General features: G+C 45.2%; 1 protein-coding gene across 9 annotated transcripts in view; it reads right to left on the bottom strand.

The window, feature by feature from the left end:
* Positions 1–16,648, bottom strand: part of SVIL (supervillin) — a gene marked incomplete in the record, with an annotated part of 2,930,183 nt that overhangs the window by 1,715,634 nt on the left and 1,197,901 nt on the right. For all 9 annotated transcript variants that reach the window (XM_044066681.1, XM_044066680.1, XM_044066686.1 and 6 more), the window contains 1 exon segment: positions 182–246. In XM_044066681.1, the coding sequence (XP_043922616.1) occupies positions 182–246 (65 nt within the window).

The following is a 16,648-nucleotide window of genomic DNA, read 5'->3' as shown; positions in this document are numbered from 1 at the left end:
GTACATTGAAAACTGAGTAAGAATACAGGAATTCAGAAAGAGGACAAGCCAGGCAGTAGGAATTGAATTACAAATGTGCCGCACAAGCCGTTTTAGCTAACACTGAGTGCAGGAAAGGTAAAGTTTCCAATTCTGACCTCGAAAGATATGAAGATACACAGAACTGAGAGTCAGCACTTACTCGGAAAAGGAGTCGTTTTGCAGCAACGCTCAGTTTAGCTCTTTCATCTAATTTTTCTTCATCACCTATAAATGAAGAAAAAAAAAAAGTGTTTTCACAAAAAAATCCAAGTTATAGAGTGAATAAAGTTGCCAATACATACACACAATAAAATAGTTATTTTCTCCTTCCCACTCTGGCACAGGACAGTACCAGATCTTGGTTTTATTGGAGACTTAATATAAACAGCAGGAAGACTAAAACAAAAGGATGCTATGTGCCACAAATGGGTCCCCCTGTGTTTTTCATAACCAAATATCAGGTTAAAGCTTATTCCTTATCCTAAATGAATAGTGTTGATTTATTTAACTATCCACATATATTAACGGTTGACACACTTCTGTGCTATTTTCCTTAATACATACATATTCCTGTAATCAGATAGCACCAGTATCAACTGCATTTTAAAAAAGTCAGGCACTAAGTGCACATTTTAGTAATTAGACTACACATTTCTAAGTGAGGGGAGGCTTCAGCTACAATCTGGAGGATACTTACCCATGTAACACGTCACAGCATAAAGTCATCTACCCAAGGTAAAATGACACTGGCTGCATTTACATTCTCTTGTGACATTATACACAGTTGTACAGTGTTTGGTTTGAAGCACAAGCAAACTATAAGAAATGGATGCCATTTCTAGTGACTGACCACAAGTATAACTGTTGAAAGTAGGCTATTTATCACTCAGAATCCTTGTATAAAATAAAGGAGGGGGAGGGCATATGCTAAAGTCCAATTCTTTAATGCATTCAGGGTATCAGAATCAGATGCAGCATAGAGACAGACACCTCCCCAAAGACATGTACTTACAGGGGATGCAGCAGCTTCCTAATGCAAGATTACTAAATAATGCGTGTGCCTGCACTGTGCCAAACGTTAATACTGTTCTCACACAAAACTTCATGGCGCCATGTGAAACCATTCCATCCATATTAATAGTGAGGTTGGAAATGCACAGATTTTGTACTATTAAACCATATATAGGTATAAAAACAGCCATTTGTGGACCTTTGCTTCTGAGTACACATCCTGTAAAATACAGTCTGCATGAGATTTACACAACTTAGATGATTAACATCTTAAATTACTGTAATACCGATTTCAAAATCTGTGTACATTAACTGCATTCTTGTTATATAGCTTTTCTGCTACCTGGTGAGACATCTTCACGGTTGGAGGAAAAGAAAATGGAGGAGCCAAGACATTCACAGGATTACTCCCCTTCTTTGTGAAGGAAAGCAGAAATGCCGTTTGACAGAATTCTAAAATGGAGAACAGGGACTTATAAAGCCAATGGCAGTGGAAGGTACAACTACTGAGGAGAAAATGAAGCTGCAAGCATTACAATATACCTGCATTTCAGGGGAGGTAGGTGCAGAAGGAGAGAAACTTTTAGCCTGATAAACACATGTGATTATCCTTACTGCAAGGTCATACTAAATGCTGGACTTGCAATGCTCCAGTGTTATCAGTCGAGTTTCATCCTTTCAAGAGATCAAGTACCTGAAAGGGGAATTTCCATCAACATGAAATAAACAGAATAAGGCAGTATTGTATTTAGTGGAGAGACTAGGGAGTGAGCTAAAGTCATTATTAGCACAAATTTCAAAACCAGCTATAGTAAATAAACTCAGTTTATGTATCTCAGCATTCTTATTAAATTTACCATTACCAATGCCAGGTTCTACACAACAAACGTAGTACTGAAGTCCATCAAGGCAACTCAGAAATATATCCTGCTGGCACAGCTACATAGAAGTGCAATATTCTGGTTCAAGACAGTAGATGGCACTTGCCACACTACTGCTTTTGACAATAAGGAGAGGGAAGAGAGAGATGTGGCACACGACTACAGTAAAAGCAGCACCAACAAAGTATTTTTGTAAAATAACATGCAATGGTCACTGTTACTAAATCTGTTTTAGGAAGCACAGAATAAAGACCTGAACTAAGATCATGGAAGGCTGACAAGCATGATTACAAGGCCATCAATGACCAAAAAGTTGTGGACAAACTGCCAAGCACAGTAAACAAGGACATCAAATGGTACATACATGTCTCCGGAAGCTGGCTTAAAGTACATTATATCACACTTAAAAGTCAATTGCCTTACAAATGCATCCACTGGAATCCCTTACTTCTAGAGAGACATTTTTTCTTGTAATTCAATGAAGGAGACCTGCAATACACTTCTTCTACTTTTACGAAATATAGTGAGGTTGGAAATGCATAAAACATCCCAGTACAGTCACTGTCAGATCCTTCTGGGCCCATGGACTTATGATACCAACTGGATAGCCATTATCGTGGGCACAACAAAAACAGAATGGTCCAATAAACATGTACAGACAAGCTTTGTTTGTGCAAATGGCAACCCTCTGGTCACTCTGTGCTAAATGAAAGTTACGTACTTGCATCAATGATGTTCCTGCAAGACTAGGTCCATCTTCCTCCACCTCTAGTATTTCAGACTGGCAGGACTTGGGCAGCAGGCACCTAAAACTTTCCCAGGCAACCAATCTCTTACTTTAAATCACAGTCCTGTATGGGTGACCCCCCCCCCCCCAAAATCTCTGTCGGCGCATGGAAGGCAAAAATCCAAACAAATTTAAAAAAAGAAAAGTCTTAGAAACAAGAACCAACCTCAATTCTAAGGTCAAGGGAATGAATGAATAGATGTTGCTGGACCCAGTCCTACACATCTAGAATTATCGCAAGTTAATAACCTGGGCATGTACTGGGAATTGTCCATCCTCCACTACTTCTAGGGCACAGTCACAAGCAAACACTGCTGAAAGGTGGTTCATAAGGGTTCTTTCAAAGATATCTCCAAGACAAATCATACAACTAATCTACAAATATCTCTCTCTCAATAACCGTGGAGGGACACATGAATATTGAATAATATTGTGACAGAGGATTTGCAGCTCCTATCACTATAATGATAAGTTATGTACCTACCATAACGTTCCATGTTAGTTGTCTTCTTCTCGCCTTCTTTCTTGCTGGATGGGTTCAGAGCCGATCCTCGGCTCTGACTCGGCTTATACCAAAGCTCGAGAGCTATTTTTACCGGCTCGAGGTAACCCTGTATCCCACAATGCTAGGAGCTAACTACCCAGATCTCATTTGATAGCGAACACTGTAGCAGTTCTGTCCCCAGAACAAAGGAGAGAGAGAGAGAGGCATACCCATATAGATAGCCATCCCAAGAAAAGGATAACCACTGGAGACCATACTGGGCAAAAAAGAAGGCCCCGTAGGATCCTATCGGTCTGTCCAGGCTAGGGGGTTGGAGGGCGGGACGCAAGAAAGAAGGCGAGAAGACGACAACTAACATGGAACATTATGGTAGGTACATAACTTCTCAATGTTAAGTTGTCAATCTCGCCTTCATTCTTGCTGGATGGGACCGCATCCCTAGCACCTCAAACCTGGGTGGCTCATCGGAACAGACTCTTGAGGACGGTGGAACCAAAGTTAGCTCGGCTTCTGGAGGCCATGTCCAATTTGTAATGAGAAATAAAGGTATGGGGAGAGGCCCATGTGGCTGCCGCACAAATTGAATCTAAAGGCAACCTGTCCTGAAAGGCTATTGACGTAGCTAAGGCTCTAGTTGAATGGGCTTCTAGGTTTTGAAGGAAGCTTTTGATGCCTCAGTTCATAGATGAAAGTAATGACAGAGGCCAACCATCTTGAAAGGGTTACTTTGGAAACTGGAAGGCCTTTCTTCCCTTCAGCATAAGATAGGAGGAGCTGCTCAGATTTCCTAAATTGCTTGGTTCTATCCAGGTAGTAACGGAGTTGGCGATGAACATCCAAGAAATGCAACTTTTGTTCCGCTCTGTTGGAGTAATTAGGGAAGAAAACTGGGAGATCAATAGTCTGGTTTAGATTTGCCTCAGAAGATATTTTGGGTAAAAAGGAGGGGTTAGTTCTTAGGGACACATTATCTTTATGGAAAACCAGATAAGGAGGACTAACACAAAGGGCGTGAAGTTCTGAGACTCTCCTCGCCAAGGTTATGGCCACTAGAAACAAAGTCTTCCATGAAAGAAACTTCAAAGAACAGGAAGCCGCAGGTTCAAAGGGAGGGAGAATCAAGGAGATTAAAACTAGATTCAAATTCCACTGCGGTGGGGGATGTCTGACCGGGGGCTTAAGTAAAAAGATACCTTTAAGGAAGGCTTTACACAGTTTATGAGACATAATAGAGGAGTCTGACAGGCCCACATGAAAATTTGAAATGGCCGCTAACTGTACTCTGATAGTGGATGAAGAAGATCCTGATTGAAAAGGTTCGGCCAAAAAATCCAGGACCGATTGGATAGGAGCCACGAATGGGTCTATCTTCCTAGATTTTGCCCAGAAGGAAAAACGTTTCCATTTGCTCGCATAAATCCTCCTGGTAGAAGATTTGTGAGAAGCTAAAATTATGTCATGCACCGAATGGGAGATAGAGGGAAGCCTGGCTAAGGTTGGAAGTGGAGCAACCAAGCTGTGAGGTTGAGAGAGGGGAGGGATTGGTGCAGCTTGCCCGACTGATGGGTCAAGAGATCTGGAACTGGGTCCAGATGCCAGGGCTGCTCCAAGAGGTAACGATGCAGGAATGGAAACCAGATTTGTCGAGGCCAGTACTGAGCAATGAGGATCATTGTGGATCTCAAGGCGGTAGCTTTCTGAATCAACTGAGTGATTAATGGAAAAGGGGGGAAAGCGTACAGGAGACCCCGGGGCCAATCGTGAACTAGAGGGTCTCTGGGGGGGTGGCCGGGAAGAGAGAAGAGAGTGAAAAATTTGTGGTACTTGCTGTTCTGGGGTGTTGCGAAAAGATCACAGCAAGGTTGAACCCATTTTCCAAAAATTTTCTCCACTACTGACTGCTTGAGAGACCGCTCGTGCGGCATGAGAATGGCTCTGCTCAGCCTGTCCGCTATGACGTTGGACTTCCTGGGGATATGCATTGCTATCAGAAACTGCTGAGAGGAGATTGCCCACTGCCAAAGTCTGAGTGCTTCTCGACATAAGGGATAGGACTTGGTTCCGCCCTGCTTGTTGATGTACCACACTATGGACATAGTGTCCGTCTGAACTGCAATCGTCCCAATGGGAAGAGAGTCCTGAAGGGCTTGCAACGCTAAAAATACTGCTCTCATCTCTAGGACATTTATGTGCAGGTGGCACTCGAAAGGTTGCCAAGTACCCTGGACCGTCCTGCCCTGAAAATGCCCCCCCCCCAACCGATCAGGGAGGCATCCGTTGTCACTGCTGCAACCGGGGGGGGGGGACAAAGGGTCTGCCCTGAATCACTTGAAGGGAGACCATCCACCAAGACAGGTGTTTCTTGCATGACTGAGTTATTAAAATGTTGTGTGACATCGGGTGCTGCTGGAAGGACCACTGAGAGAAGAGCATCCACTGAAGGAGTCGCATGTGGAAGCGAGCTAAGGGAAGTAACGTAATGGCAGCCGCCATGAGACCTAGAGACTTCAGTACAAACTTGGCCTGAATTTTGTTGTTCTGAAGGATATGAACATGTTCGCGAATATCTGAGACTCTTTGTGCCGTTAGTTTTGCAGATAGTTCGAATGCGTCTAATATGGCGCCTATGAAGGTAATAGACTGACAAGGCGACAAAGCAGACTTTTCGACATTTATGGAGATACCTAGCTCTTCGCAAATCTGAATGGTGTAATCTCTGGACTGAATAAGTTGACGCCTGGTGGTGGTGGTAAGCAGCCAGTCGTCCAGATATGGAAACACCTGGAATCCTTGACGCCTCAGATGAGCCGTAACCACTGCCATACATTTGGTGAACACTCGGGGGGCTGTAGTGAGACCAAAGGGCAGGGCCCTGAATTGGTAGTGACTGGCCCCCAGCCGGAAGCGGAGAAACCTCCTGGAGCGCCTGTGCATTTTGATGTGGTAGTACGCATCCTGAAGGTCTATAGAGCACATCCAATGGTCCTGGCCCAAAAAGGCTAGAATGGACTGTAGTGTGACCATCCGGAACTTCGTTCTTTGAACAGACTTGTTCAGTCTGCTAAGATCCAAAACTGGTCTCCAGTCCCCTGTCTTTTTTGGTACCAAAAAGAACTTGGAGTAGATTGCGGATCCTTGCTGGTCTGCTGGGACTGGTTGGATGGCCCTTTTTCTTAGCAGTTTTGAGATTTCTAATACTGCTTGTTCCCTTAGACCGGGTGGAACATCTGGAAGGGGCCATTTTGGTTGTTTTGGGGTGTGGACAAAGGGAATTTTGTAACCCTCAGATATGATCGACCGTACCCATCTGTCTTTGGTGAGGGAAAGCCAGGCTTTTGGGTACAGTGATAATCTTCCTCTGACTGCCTCCGAAGGCGGACAGCCGGGAAGCTTCTCAGGGATGCTGGAAGGGTTGGCCAGAGACAGCTTCTCTGCTACCCTGATTCTGTGGACCCCCTCTGCCCCTGGGGTGGTGTCTGTTATTGTCCCCCCCTACCTCTAGTGGGGAACTCACCTCGTGTGTCCGGCGCGACTCCCTGTGGTTTGCGAAACCAAATTTTTCCACCTTTCTGACCTTTAGGGTATGGTCTAGATGGTGTGGAGAAACGGACTCCCACGGCAGAGAGAGTCTTGCCTTCTTGTTCGCATCTGGTCAAAGTATCCTTCACCTGAGGTCAAAACAACGCTGAACCATCAAAGGGAGAGTTGGTGAAGGACGCCTTAAAGGGGTCAGCAAAGTTACAAAGCCACATCCAGGTGTGACGTCTTAAGGCCACGCCTGTGCCTGCAGCCCTACTCGCCCCATCGGCCGCATAAGAAATAAGCCGCATGGAGGAGTTGACAATCGAGTTTAGGGTTGCCAGCTGGAGTCGATTTTGTCCTGAGACCCCGCAGCTGTTGGATCCTGTAGGGTATCACCCATTTCTTTGAGTAAGTCTCTTTGAAGGCCGGTGAAATGACATAAGTAATTCAGTGACCACATGGTAAAGGTCGCTGAAGAAAACATCTGCTTGCCGTACCTATCCATGGTCCTAGATTCCTTATTAGGAGGATGGATAGGTACTGAAGGATCGGCCAGTTCCTTCTTAGTGGCTGCTGCCACCACCATGGCATCAACAGGGACACCCTTGGTCAAAAACTGTTTATCAGACGGGGCTGTGATAAATTTTGAAGGCCTCCGTGGGGTAGGTTCCAACGAGTCAGGGGCCGTCCATGCCTTCCTGGCCACCACTTCCATAAGGGGTCAAAGGGCTGAGACACCCAGGAGGTGGAAGGGCGAGAACCAAACGCCTCTAGGTAGACAGACTCGTCCTCGGAAGGATTGAGGGTAGACCAGTTCCCCCTCTGTTTGAAGATCTCAAGGATGTCAGAAAAAGAGGCATCCTCAGAGGGGGATCGTGGGGACCCTTCTGACTCATCCAAGTCAGTGTCAGATGTGACGGACTCAGGGGAGTCCACAAGCTTCCTCTTACATTTCCTCTGAGGGGGCTCCCCTGACGGATCAGGGGAGGCCTCAGAAGAGGAGGATGCTCCCAAAGGGGGCCCCTGAGGCGTAGGATCTCTGCGGTCAGGGTCAAGAGGATAGGTAGAGACCGTAGCAGGCACTACAGTGGGAGGAGCTGAGGGAGCCGACCGAGGAGCAGGCACAGGGGCCAGCACACTCCTCATGACCTTGAAAGCACCCCTAACAGGCAGGGAAGAAGGTCCCCGCTCTGAAGAGATAAGGACCCCTCCCGGCACCGAGAGGGATGGCTCCGAGGCCGATGTCGGGGCCGAACTCACCTGCGCACAGCCTCCAAGGGGGAGAACGGGGTCGGACAAAGGTCCGATGCCACTCGCCCCCTCAGAGCCAACGAGGGAGTCACGGCACCCGGATCCCTCCAAGGATGGCACCATAGAAGAAATCGTAGCTGACGACGGAGCCAAAATGGGTGGTATCGGCTCAGACGTGTCGATGGTCACGGCTCCCACAAACTCTGGCTCCGAACTCAGAGGAAGAGTCGGAGGAGGAATCGACGATGGAACGGGGATAGCCACCATCTGTTGAGAAGGGCTATGAAGCATCTGGGCCAGTGCCTGCGACTTATGGAGTCTGCTAACCACCCTCTCGAGGTCATGGTCCGAAGGCCTGGAAGACCGAGAGGAATGGGACCGATGGCTGCGCTCCGAAAGCAAAGGAGATCTCAGAGCCGAATGGACCGACTCCAAAGAAGGGGACCTGAAGCGCTTACGACTCGAAGACGGCTCCGACGTAACTATCGGAGCCGACTGAGTTCTTGAAGCCTCGGCTCCAGCCGGAGCCGATGCAGAAGTAGCACCACTGGTCAGAGGCTCTGATCTCGGAACCGACGATTTAGTGGGCTTCAAAGGTTTGCCCGATGAGGACTTGGACGGGGAACCTTCGGGCTTCAACAAGCCTCTCAAAATCAACTTGTTTCTGCGTTCCTGCTGGACTCTTGGACTGAATGCATGGTAGACAGAACAAGAGACCTGCAGGTGCAGAGGGCCTAGGCAATAAACACAAGAAGTGTGACCGTCTGTCAGAGACATTTTCTGACAGCATGACTCACACTTCTTGAAGCCTGAGACCTTGGACTCCTTAGACAATCTTGTGTAAAACACACACACACACACACACACACACACACACACACACACACACACACACACACACACACTAAAGAAAAAAAGTACAGTTTTGTACCTACCATAAATGTAGATGTTCGAAGATCCACATTGCTGCAGTCCTTACACTTGGGTAGTCTGCTGTCCTCGGTCGGCCCGAATATCAAAGTATTAGGCTGACGTCAGTCAAGGCGCTTAAGACTGACATCAGGACGTCAGGGTACAAATGCGCATGACCGACGTCATATCCTCAGTCTTTTCTTGCCCCAGATGTCAGAAGACCCTAAAAAGAAAGGTCAAAACCAAAAGACAGCAAAAAACAACCAACCACCCTTGCACTAATCATATGTACAATATATACAATATCCACAATATTCACAACCCAAACCACACAACCGCCTCTAACTACAGAGGGGAGGAGGGAGGGTAAATTGGACTGCAGCAATGTGGATCTTCGAACATCTACATTTATGGTAGGTACAAAACTGTACTATGTTCTTCATCTCACATTGCTGCAGTCCTTACACTTGGGTAGAATCCCAAAGCAGAGGTAAGGGAGGATGGCAAAACTATAAAGCAGTAGGAGCTGCCAAAATGCCCTGTAAAATTGCAGTGGCAAAACCAGCCCTAGATTTAGAGTAAAGTGGAAGGTGGTAATGCTTAGAGAAAGTATGCACTGAACTCCAAGTAGCTGCCTCCAAAATATCTTTAGTTGCCACCCCCTTTAAAAAAGCTGGAGAAGTGGCAGTAGCCCTAGTGGAATGAGGCCTAATCCCAGCTGGAATCTCCTTACCATGATGGGAATAACAGAAAGCAATACAAAACCCAATCCACTTAGAAATAGTTTGTTTTGACACAGGCTTGCCCTGAGAACCCAAAGCAAATGAAACAAATAACTGCTGAGACTGCCTGAACCCTTTAGTTCTGCTCAAATAATATCGCAACTGCCTGTGTATATCCAAAGTGTGCAAAATCTTTTCCCTTTATTTTGGGGGTTTGCATAAAAAGTAGGCAAATGAATAGTTTGGTTTAAAGCCACACTAGAAACCACTTTAGGCATAAAGGAAGGATTAGTACGCAAAGATACCCTATCCTTATGGAAAATTAAGAAAGGCTCAACCGCCATAAGGGCCTGTAATTCAGAAACCCTTCTCGCAGAGGTAATGGCCAACAAAAAAGCAGTCTTCCATGATAAATATTTCAACTCGGCAGTAGCTGCAGGCTCAAAAGGTTGTAGAGTGAGTTTCTCCAACACAAAATTGAGATCCCAAGCAGGAGTAGGAGGTCTACGTGGGGGTCTTATATTCTTTGCCCCTCTAAGGAATTGCTTAAACAAAGGATGAGAAAACAATGGTGGGTCACAGTCATAGTGAGCAGAAATTGCTGCAGCATGAACCTTAATAGAAGAGAAGGACAAACCTTTGTCCAGTAACTCAGTAAGATATTGAAGAGCCACACTTAAATTAGGCTTAGAAACATCAAATTCCTTTGCTGTACTCCAAAATAAAAATCTCTTCCATTTATCTGCGTACACTTTCCTTGTACTAGGCCTTCTGGCCTCCAAAATAACATTCAAAACTTGCTGTGGAAGCTGAGACCCTCCAGGGTTTAAAACAGAATATGCCAGGCTGTTAGGTGAAGAGAGTGAAGTTTGACATTGAGTAAATGACTGTTCTCCTGAGACAGCAGGTGTGGAATCGAAGGCAAAGGCCATGGAGGCTCCCGTACCAGACTTCTCAGTAATGGGTACCCAGTGCTGTCGAGGCCAATCTGGAGCTATTAAAATCATCTTTGGCTTGTCCTGTCTGACCTTCAGGAGTACCTTTGGGAGGAGAGGCAGAGGTGGAAAGGCATACACATGAAGATTGCTCCAATTGAATGAAAGAGCATCCACTTTCCAAGCTGTGGGATGAAACCTTTTTGTGCAAAACTTTGGCAGCTGGTAGTTTAGTGGAGAAGCGAACAGATCTATGTCTGGAGTTCCCCATAACACTGTCAATTTCTGAAATACATGAGGATCCAATTTCCACTCGTGGGGATCCATAATTTGTCTGCTCAACACATCTGCTAAGGAGTTCTGTGCTCCGGCAGAAACCTTGCCTGAAGATTTAGCTGTAAACTGAGAGCAGTCTCCCACAAAATCATTGCTTGTCTGCATAGAGGATAAGAATGTGTTCCCCCTTGCTTGTTGATATACCACATGACAGTTGTGTTGTCTGTTAGAACCAACACCTGCCCTGGAAGAAGTAAATCCTTGAAAGCTATTAATGCAAATTGGACTGCTAACATCTCCTTCAAGTTGATATGTAGATGTTGAAGTCTGGCAGGCCACGTGTCTTGTACCCACTTTCCATTTAGATGAGCTCCCCAAGCTTTGTCTGAGGCATCTATCGTTAGAATCTGACTCGCCTCTGGCCAGGTCACAGAGAGTCCCTTGTTTAGGTGACATTCCTGAGCCCACCACAAAAATTCCTTTTGAATGCAAGGTATTATCTGAATGACAGTGTCCATATCCTGGCAGTGCTGTGTCCATACATTTTTGAGATACCATTGTAGCTTCCTCATATGCAGTTTGGCATTGGGAAGCACCAGAATACAAGATGCCATGAACCCCAAGGCTTGAAGGACTGTCCTTGCAGTCAGCCTGGACTGATGAGACAATTGATGGAAGTAAAGAGAAAGATTCTTTTGTTTGTCCGGGGTCAAAAAGGCCATCTGGGATGCTGTATTCAGTCTCACACCCAGAAAGCACATGTCCTGAGAGGGTACTAGACTGGACTTTATTTCGTTCACAGAATACCCCAGGCATCTTAGCACTGCTATCACATATTGTAAATGATGAAGAAGTTCATCCTTTCCTTGGGCCAGAATCAGGCAATCGTCCAAATAAGGATAGATCTGTATTCCTCTTAGCCTGAAGAAAGCTATCACTGGAGCCAGAACCTTCGTGAACACTCTGGGCGCAGTAGATAAGCCAAAGGGCAATGCAGAGAACTGATAATGAGAAGTCCCAGCCCGAAAACGCAGATACTTCCTGCAACTTAGCCTGATAGGAACATGAAGGTAAGCCTCCTTGAGATCCAGAGTCACCATCCAGTGATCTTTGCCCAGCAGAGGTAAAAGCTGTTGTAACGTCAACATTTTGAACTTGGGAATGTCCAGATAAGTGTTGAGGATAGATAAATCCAAAATTGGTCTCCACGTGTTCCCCTTCTTTGGTACTAGGAACAGGCGAGAATAAAATCCTAGGCCCACTTCTGGCAGAGGGACCGGTTGTATGGCCCCTATTTGGAGCAGCAGAGAAATTTGTTTGTGAGCCTCTAGTCTTTGCTGAGGAGGAATGTCCGGCATGCCTTTGAAAGGAGGCAAGGTATGGAAATAAAACTTGTAACCTTGGTGTATGATATCCAATACCTATCTGTCTTGGGTAATCAAACTCCAATTTTCCTTGAAGAGTGCCAACCTTCCTCCCAAAGGTGCTGCCAGGCAAGAAGGATCTGGCAGCTGAAAAGGTAGGTCATTGGGCCTGTTTACGAAAGGACTGGCCCCTGCCCTCACCAAGACTGTGCAGGTGAACTCCCTGTTCTAGGTCTGAAGGAGCTCTGAGCTTTGCCCCTACCACGCCTAGATCTACCCCTAGACTGTGAATCATAAGAAGGGTACGTCCACCCCTTAGCAGGCCAATTCCTACTAAACTTCGGAGGCTGAACTTGTAAAAAATCTTTAACAGCCTGCATAGACTTAGCCTTGTCTTCCATTTTCTTTAAGACTGACTCCACAGGTGAACCAAACAACACATCAGACTGTAAAGGAGCATCCAAAATCCTTGTCTTAACATGGTCAGATAAATTCTGATCCCTCAGCCAGGCGTGCCTGCGAAGAACTGACCCAGTGGCAGCCACCCTAGACGAGGCCTGTACAGCATCAAAACCACATTGTAAAGAATGCTTACCCACCTGTTCAGAGACATGTACCAAATCTTGTAATTCTTTACACTCAATGCCTTCCGCCAGAGAATCTACCTTAGACTTCAATTGAGAAAGAAGATAGTTTTGATATTTCAACATGTGAAACTGGCAATTCAAAGCCCTCATAGCTAAGGTGGAAGAAGTATAGACTTTCTTTCCCCATCTATCCAAAGCTCTGGCCTCTTTATCTGGAGGAATCGGATTTTTAACAACAGAGGCCTTGACACCCTTAGGTCCCTGACTAACAGTTTCTGGGTCCGCCCTAGGACTCTTATAAAGATATTTATGAGCCTCAGGCACCCTGTAATATCTATCCGGTTTAACAGGAGCAGGAGGCAAAAAATCAGGATTAAGTGAAGCCTCTGCAAACACATCTTCCACAACATCCAGAACAGGTGGTATAGCCAAAGGCCTATGCTGGGGTAAAAGCAAAAATTCCCTAAGCCTTTTCCTGGAATCAGAGAAGTCCTGACCTTCCCACTTAAAATGTTCCCTCATGGAATGAAGAGTCTCTGAAAAAGAAAAATCCTCTGGAGGAGAAGCAGAAGGAGTCGAATCATCTGCATCAGAATCAGAATAAGGAGAGTACTCCTGCAAGTCTTCAGTCAAGACTCTGAAACATCCAAGCCTGCTCAAAACTCCCCAACTCCGGTTCCACCCTAGGCCTCTTATCAGGAGGGGGCAAAGAACCTCTAATCAAAGTAATTAAATCTTCTGCCATTTTAAGCATGTGCTTCTTGGGTACAGATCCTGTTGAACTAGGAGTGACACCAACAGAAGCTAAACCTGGCCTGCCTCTGGGAGAAGCCTTGGAAACAGAAGGAGAGGGCCTAACCACCCTAGGAAGGGAGGGGAGTATAGTAACCTGAGAAGCCCCTTCAGCCTGACCTGCCTCCTGAGAGGCCACATCCTGCAATATCAAAGTCTCCCCCTGGGACTCCAGAGAAGCCTCCGGCGGAACCACCGGTTCCACTGACGCCTCTAAAGAACCGGCGTCCAGTACGGACGACTCTTCTTGCCTGGGTTTAGCTGCTTTGTCTTTGCGCTTCTTCTTAGAAGCGGGCGTCGGAGCATCCGACGGCATATTATAATTGCACCGCTTCCCGAAGACCAACCTGGCACAATCTAACCTTCGCTTAATAGTGCGCTTATTGAACCTAGCACAAAAGCGACACCCAACAACGTCGTGCTCAGGCCCCAAACAAGGAATACACAAAGTATGATAATCCCTATGCGGTATCTGCTTCCCACAAGAAATACAGTTATTCACTTTTTCTGACATCCGGTAAACCACTGAGGCAAGAAAAAACTAAAATATTCCCCAACGGGGTACTTAGCCAACTTTGACTCGGTCTGAAACTCCGAATTCGAAAAATTTCAGAACGCCGAACGGCACTTGCAACGCTGCTTCTGCATCGGACCATGCGGCAAAAAAGACTGAGGATATGACGTTGGTCATGCGCATTTGTACCCTGACGTCCTGATGTCAGTCTTAAGCGCCTTGACCGACGTCAGCCTAATACTTTGATATTCGGGCCGACCGAGGACAGCGGACTACCCAAGTGTAAGGACTGCAGCAATGTGAGATGAAGAACATCTTAGTTCAGTCACTTCACTACACCAAAGACTAAGATTAACAAACTTGGCCCGAAGGCCTGATAAAAAGGGGACCGAGGGGATAGAAAAACAGACCCAAAAGGGGACTATATAAGGGCGGGTTACTCTAAAAGGGTAAAAAGGAAATAACGTACACAAACCCTGAAAATAAAATGGAAAAATCCTACCAGAAAACTGCTTTTGAAAAACTTTTACCAGAGAGCCGGCAAAAATGCAACCTCGCAGCTAAGCGGCAAACGAGATCTGGGTAGTTAGCGCCTAGCATTGTGGGATACAGGGTACCTCGAGCCGGTAAAAAATAGCTCTTGAGCTTTGGTATAAGCAGAGTCGGAGCCAAGGATTGGCTCCGAACCCATCCAGCAAGAATGAAGGCGAGAATGACAACTTAACATTTAAGGTTGTGTCGAAGTTTTATCTTAGTCAAGAAAGCAAAGTAGCTACAAGTAAAAACAGCATCCTGACATGCAGGGTGTGAACTATAAGAAAACAGCACCAAATCACAGAACTGATGAGAGAGTGAAAAACAGAGGAGAGAAAACTGTGAAACTATGTTTCAAGAAGGATGAAATACTGAACTGTCATCTAGAGCTCTCAAAGAGAAAGTAGGACCTAGTGCATCAGTAAAGACACAGCTATAAACTAAGCCCACAACAGTATAGCACCCTGTCAGAAAGAATAATCCAAGGTCGAAGAAAGACAAAAGTCCCATATCCATGACAGTGTTCTGCAAAGAGAAAGGGGGATCTGTTAACCACGGATACAAAAAAGGCTCAATGGTGAAAGGACAGGGACAACTTGGCAATATGACAGCAACATAGCTTGAGACCCAATGAAATGAAGGGTGTATACTTCAGCAGAAAGAAGTCAAGCTATCACGGAATGGTTAAAAAAGGCATGAAATGGTGTGAAATCCAAAGTCTTGTATGAAGAAAATTAAAACATTGTCCTATGTTAGCATGCCTGGCAGGAGATTTGTGTGTTCTCAGATTAACTTTATTGTGTGCCAGTATGTCTAGCTGTGAAAATGTTGATGCGTTTTGAAGTGATGAGGGTTTCCCTGTTTATACAGAATACTTAAATAATCTGTCAGTGCTTTCATACATTTCTAATTGCACGTTTGTGAGGCAGATTCTAAAGTACAAACTGTCTGTGGAGAATGTTGATCAGTAGTTGATGTCATTAGAATGTTCCTGGTTGCTATTTGATTATTTCAACACATGACTTGACATGAAAAGGAACCTTTTCAAAAAGCTGATTATTATTCTTAAAATAAGAGATTTGAGACTGTTGCCTTACTGTTGTGCTTTACATTAGATCAGGGAGAGTATTCTCTAGTTAGATTAGTAAAGTTTAGCTATTTTGAGAATCTTTCTAAGATGATGGACTTCTATCCTACACTTTAATTTTATATTTCTGGTGATTGAGTTCTGGTGTTTATTGAAAGTTATGGATGTACATTCTTGTAATCATTTTACTTATTACTAAATGTTTTCATTACTTTACATTTTGGCTGACAATCAGTGTGTTCTTTAGAGATTAAAGGGTGATTATATCGGTTTAATACTCCCCAGGCTCCCCTCAAATGCCTGTCTGCTTCTGGTCATAAGTATTATTTTGATATTTTTAATAACTGATCATCCTTTGAAGGGTATGTAGACCTGTTTGACTCAGGTGGCAGCATTTAGCATTTGCACTGGGGAGGGGAGACAGCAGTTGGAAACCTGTGTTAAGGTTCTCATAAGTGTTGGTGTATGTCAGACACTGCCCTGAAGTGTATGATAATTGATTACATTTGGGGTGGACAGAGATATATAGTCCAGTCCTAGGAAGCAGTGTGTGTGTTCTGGTTGTGCTCTTAAGGGAAATTGTGGAATTTTACTCTTGTGTGCTCTGGTGTTTTCTGTGACACACACACACTGAAATCAGTGGTGAGGATTGAGGCTCCTTAATTATTGACCTGGGTTTTAAGTGGGGGATGTCACAATATTCATGGCAGTCTGGTGTAATATTAACTGTATATCACATTTATTGCTGGCAGCCTAGTGGGATTTTTAACTGGATCTCAGTAGCCTGTGGGTAGTTGCCATTAAGGTGTGCACTTTTGACAGCCACAAGGTAAACATTCAGAATTTCAATCCACCACAGTTTTATTTATTTTTTGTAGTTAAATAGTCAGGGATAGCAGGCAAGTATGTCAGAAGAAGATTTTAGCAAGCTGACAAAGATCCAGTTG

This window comes from Protopterus annectens, chromosome 3.part1 (genome assembly GCF_019279795.1).
Source record: "Protopterus annectens isolate FY-2018-M chromosome 3.part1, PAN1.0, whole genome shotgun sequence".
Lineage (NCBI taxonomy): Eukaryota > Metazoa > Chordata > Ceratodontiformes > Protopteridae > Protopterus > Protopterus annectens.
Note: the sequence above shows the minus strand (reverse complement) of the source record. Positions and strands in the feature narration are given on the sequence as shown.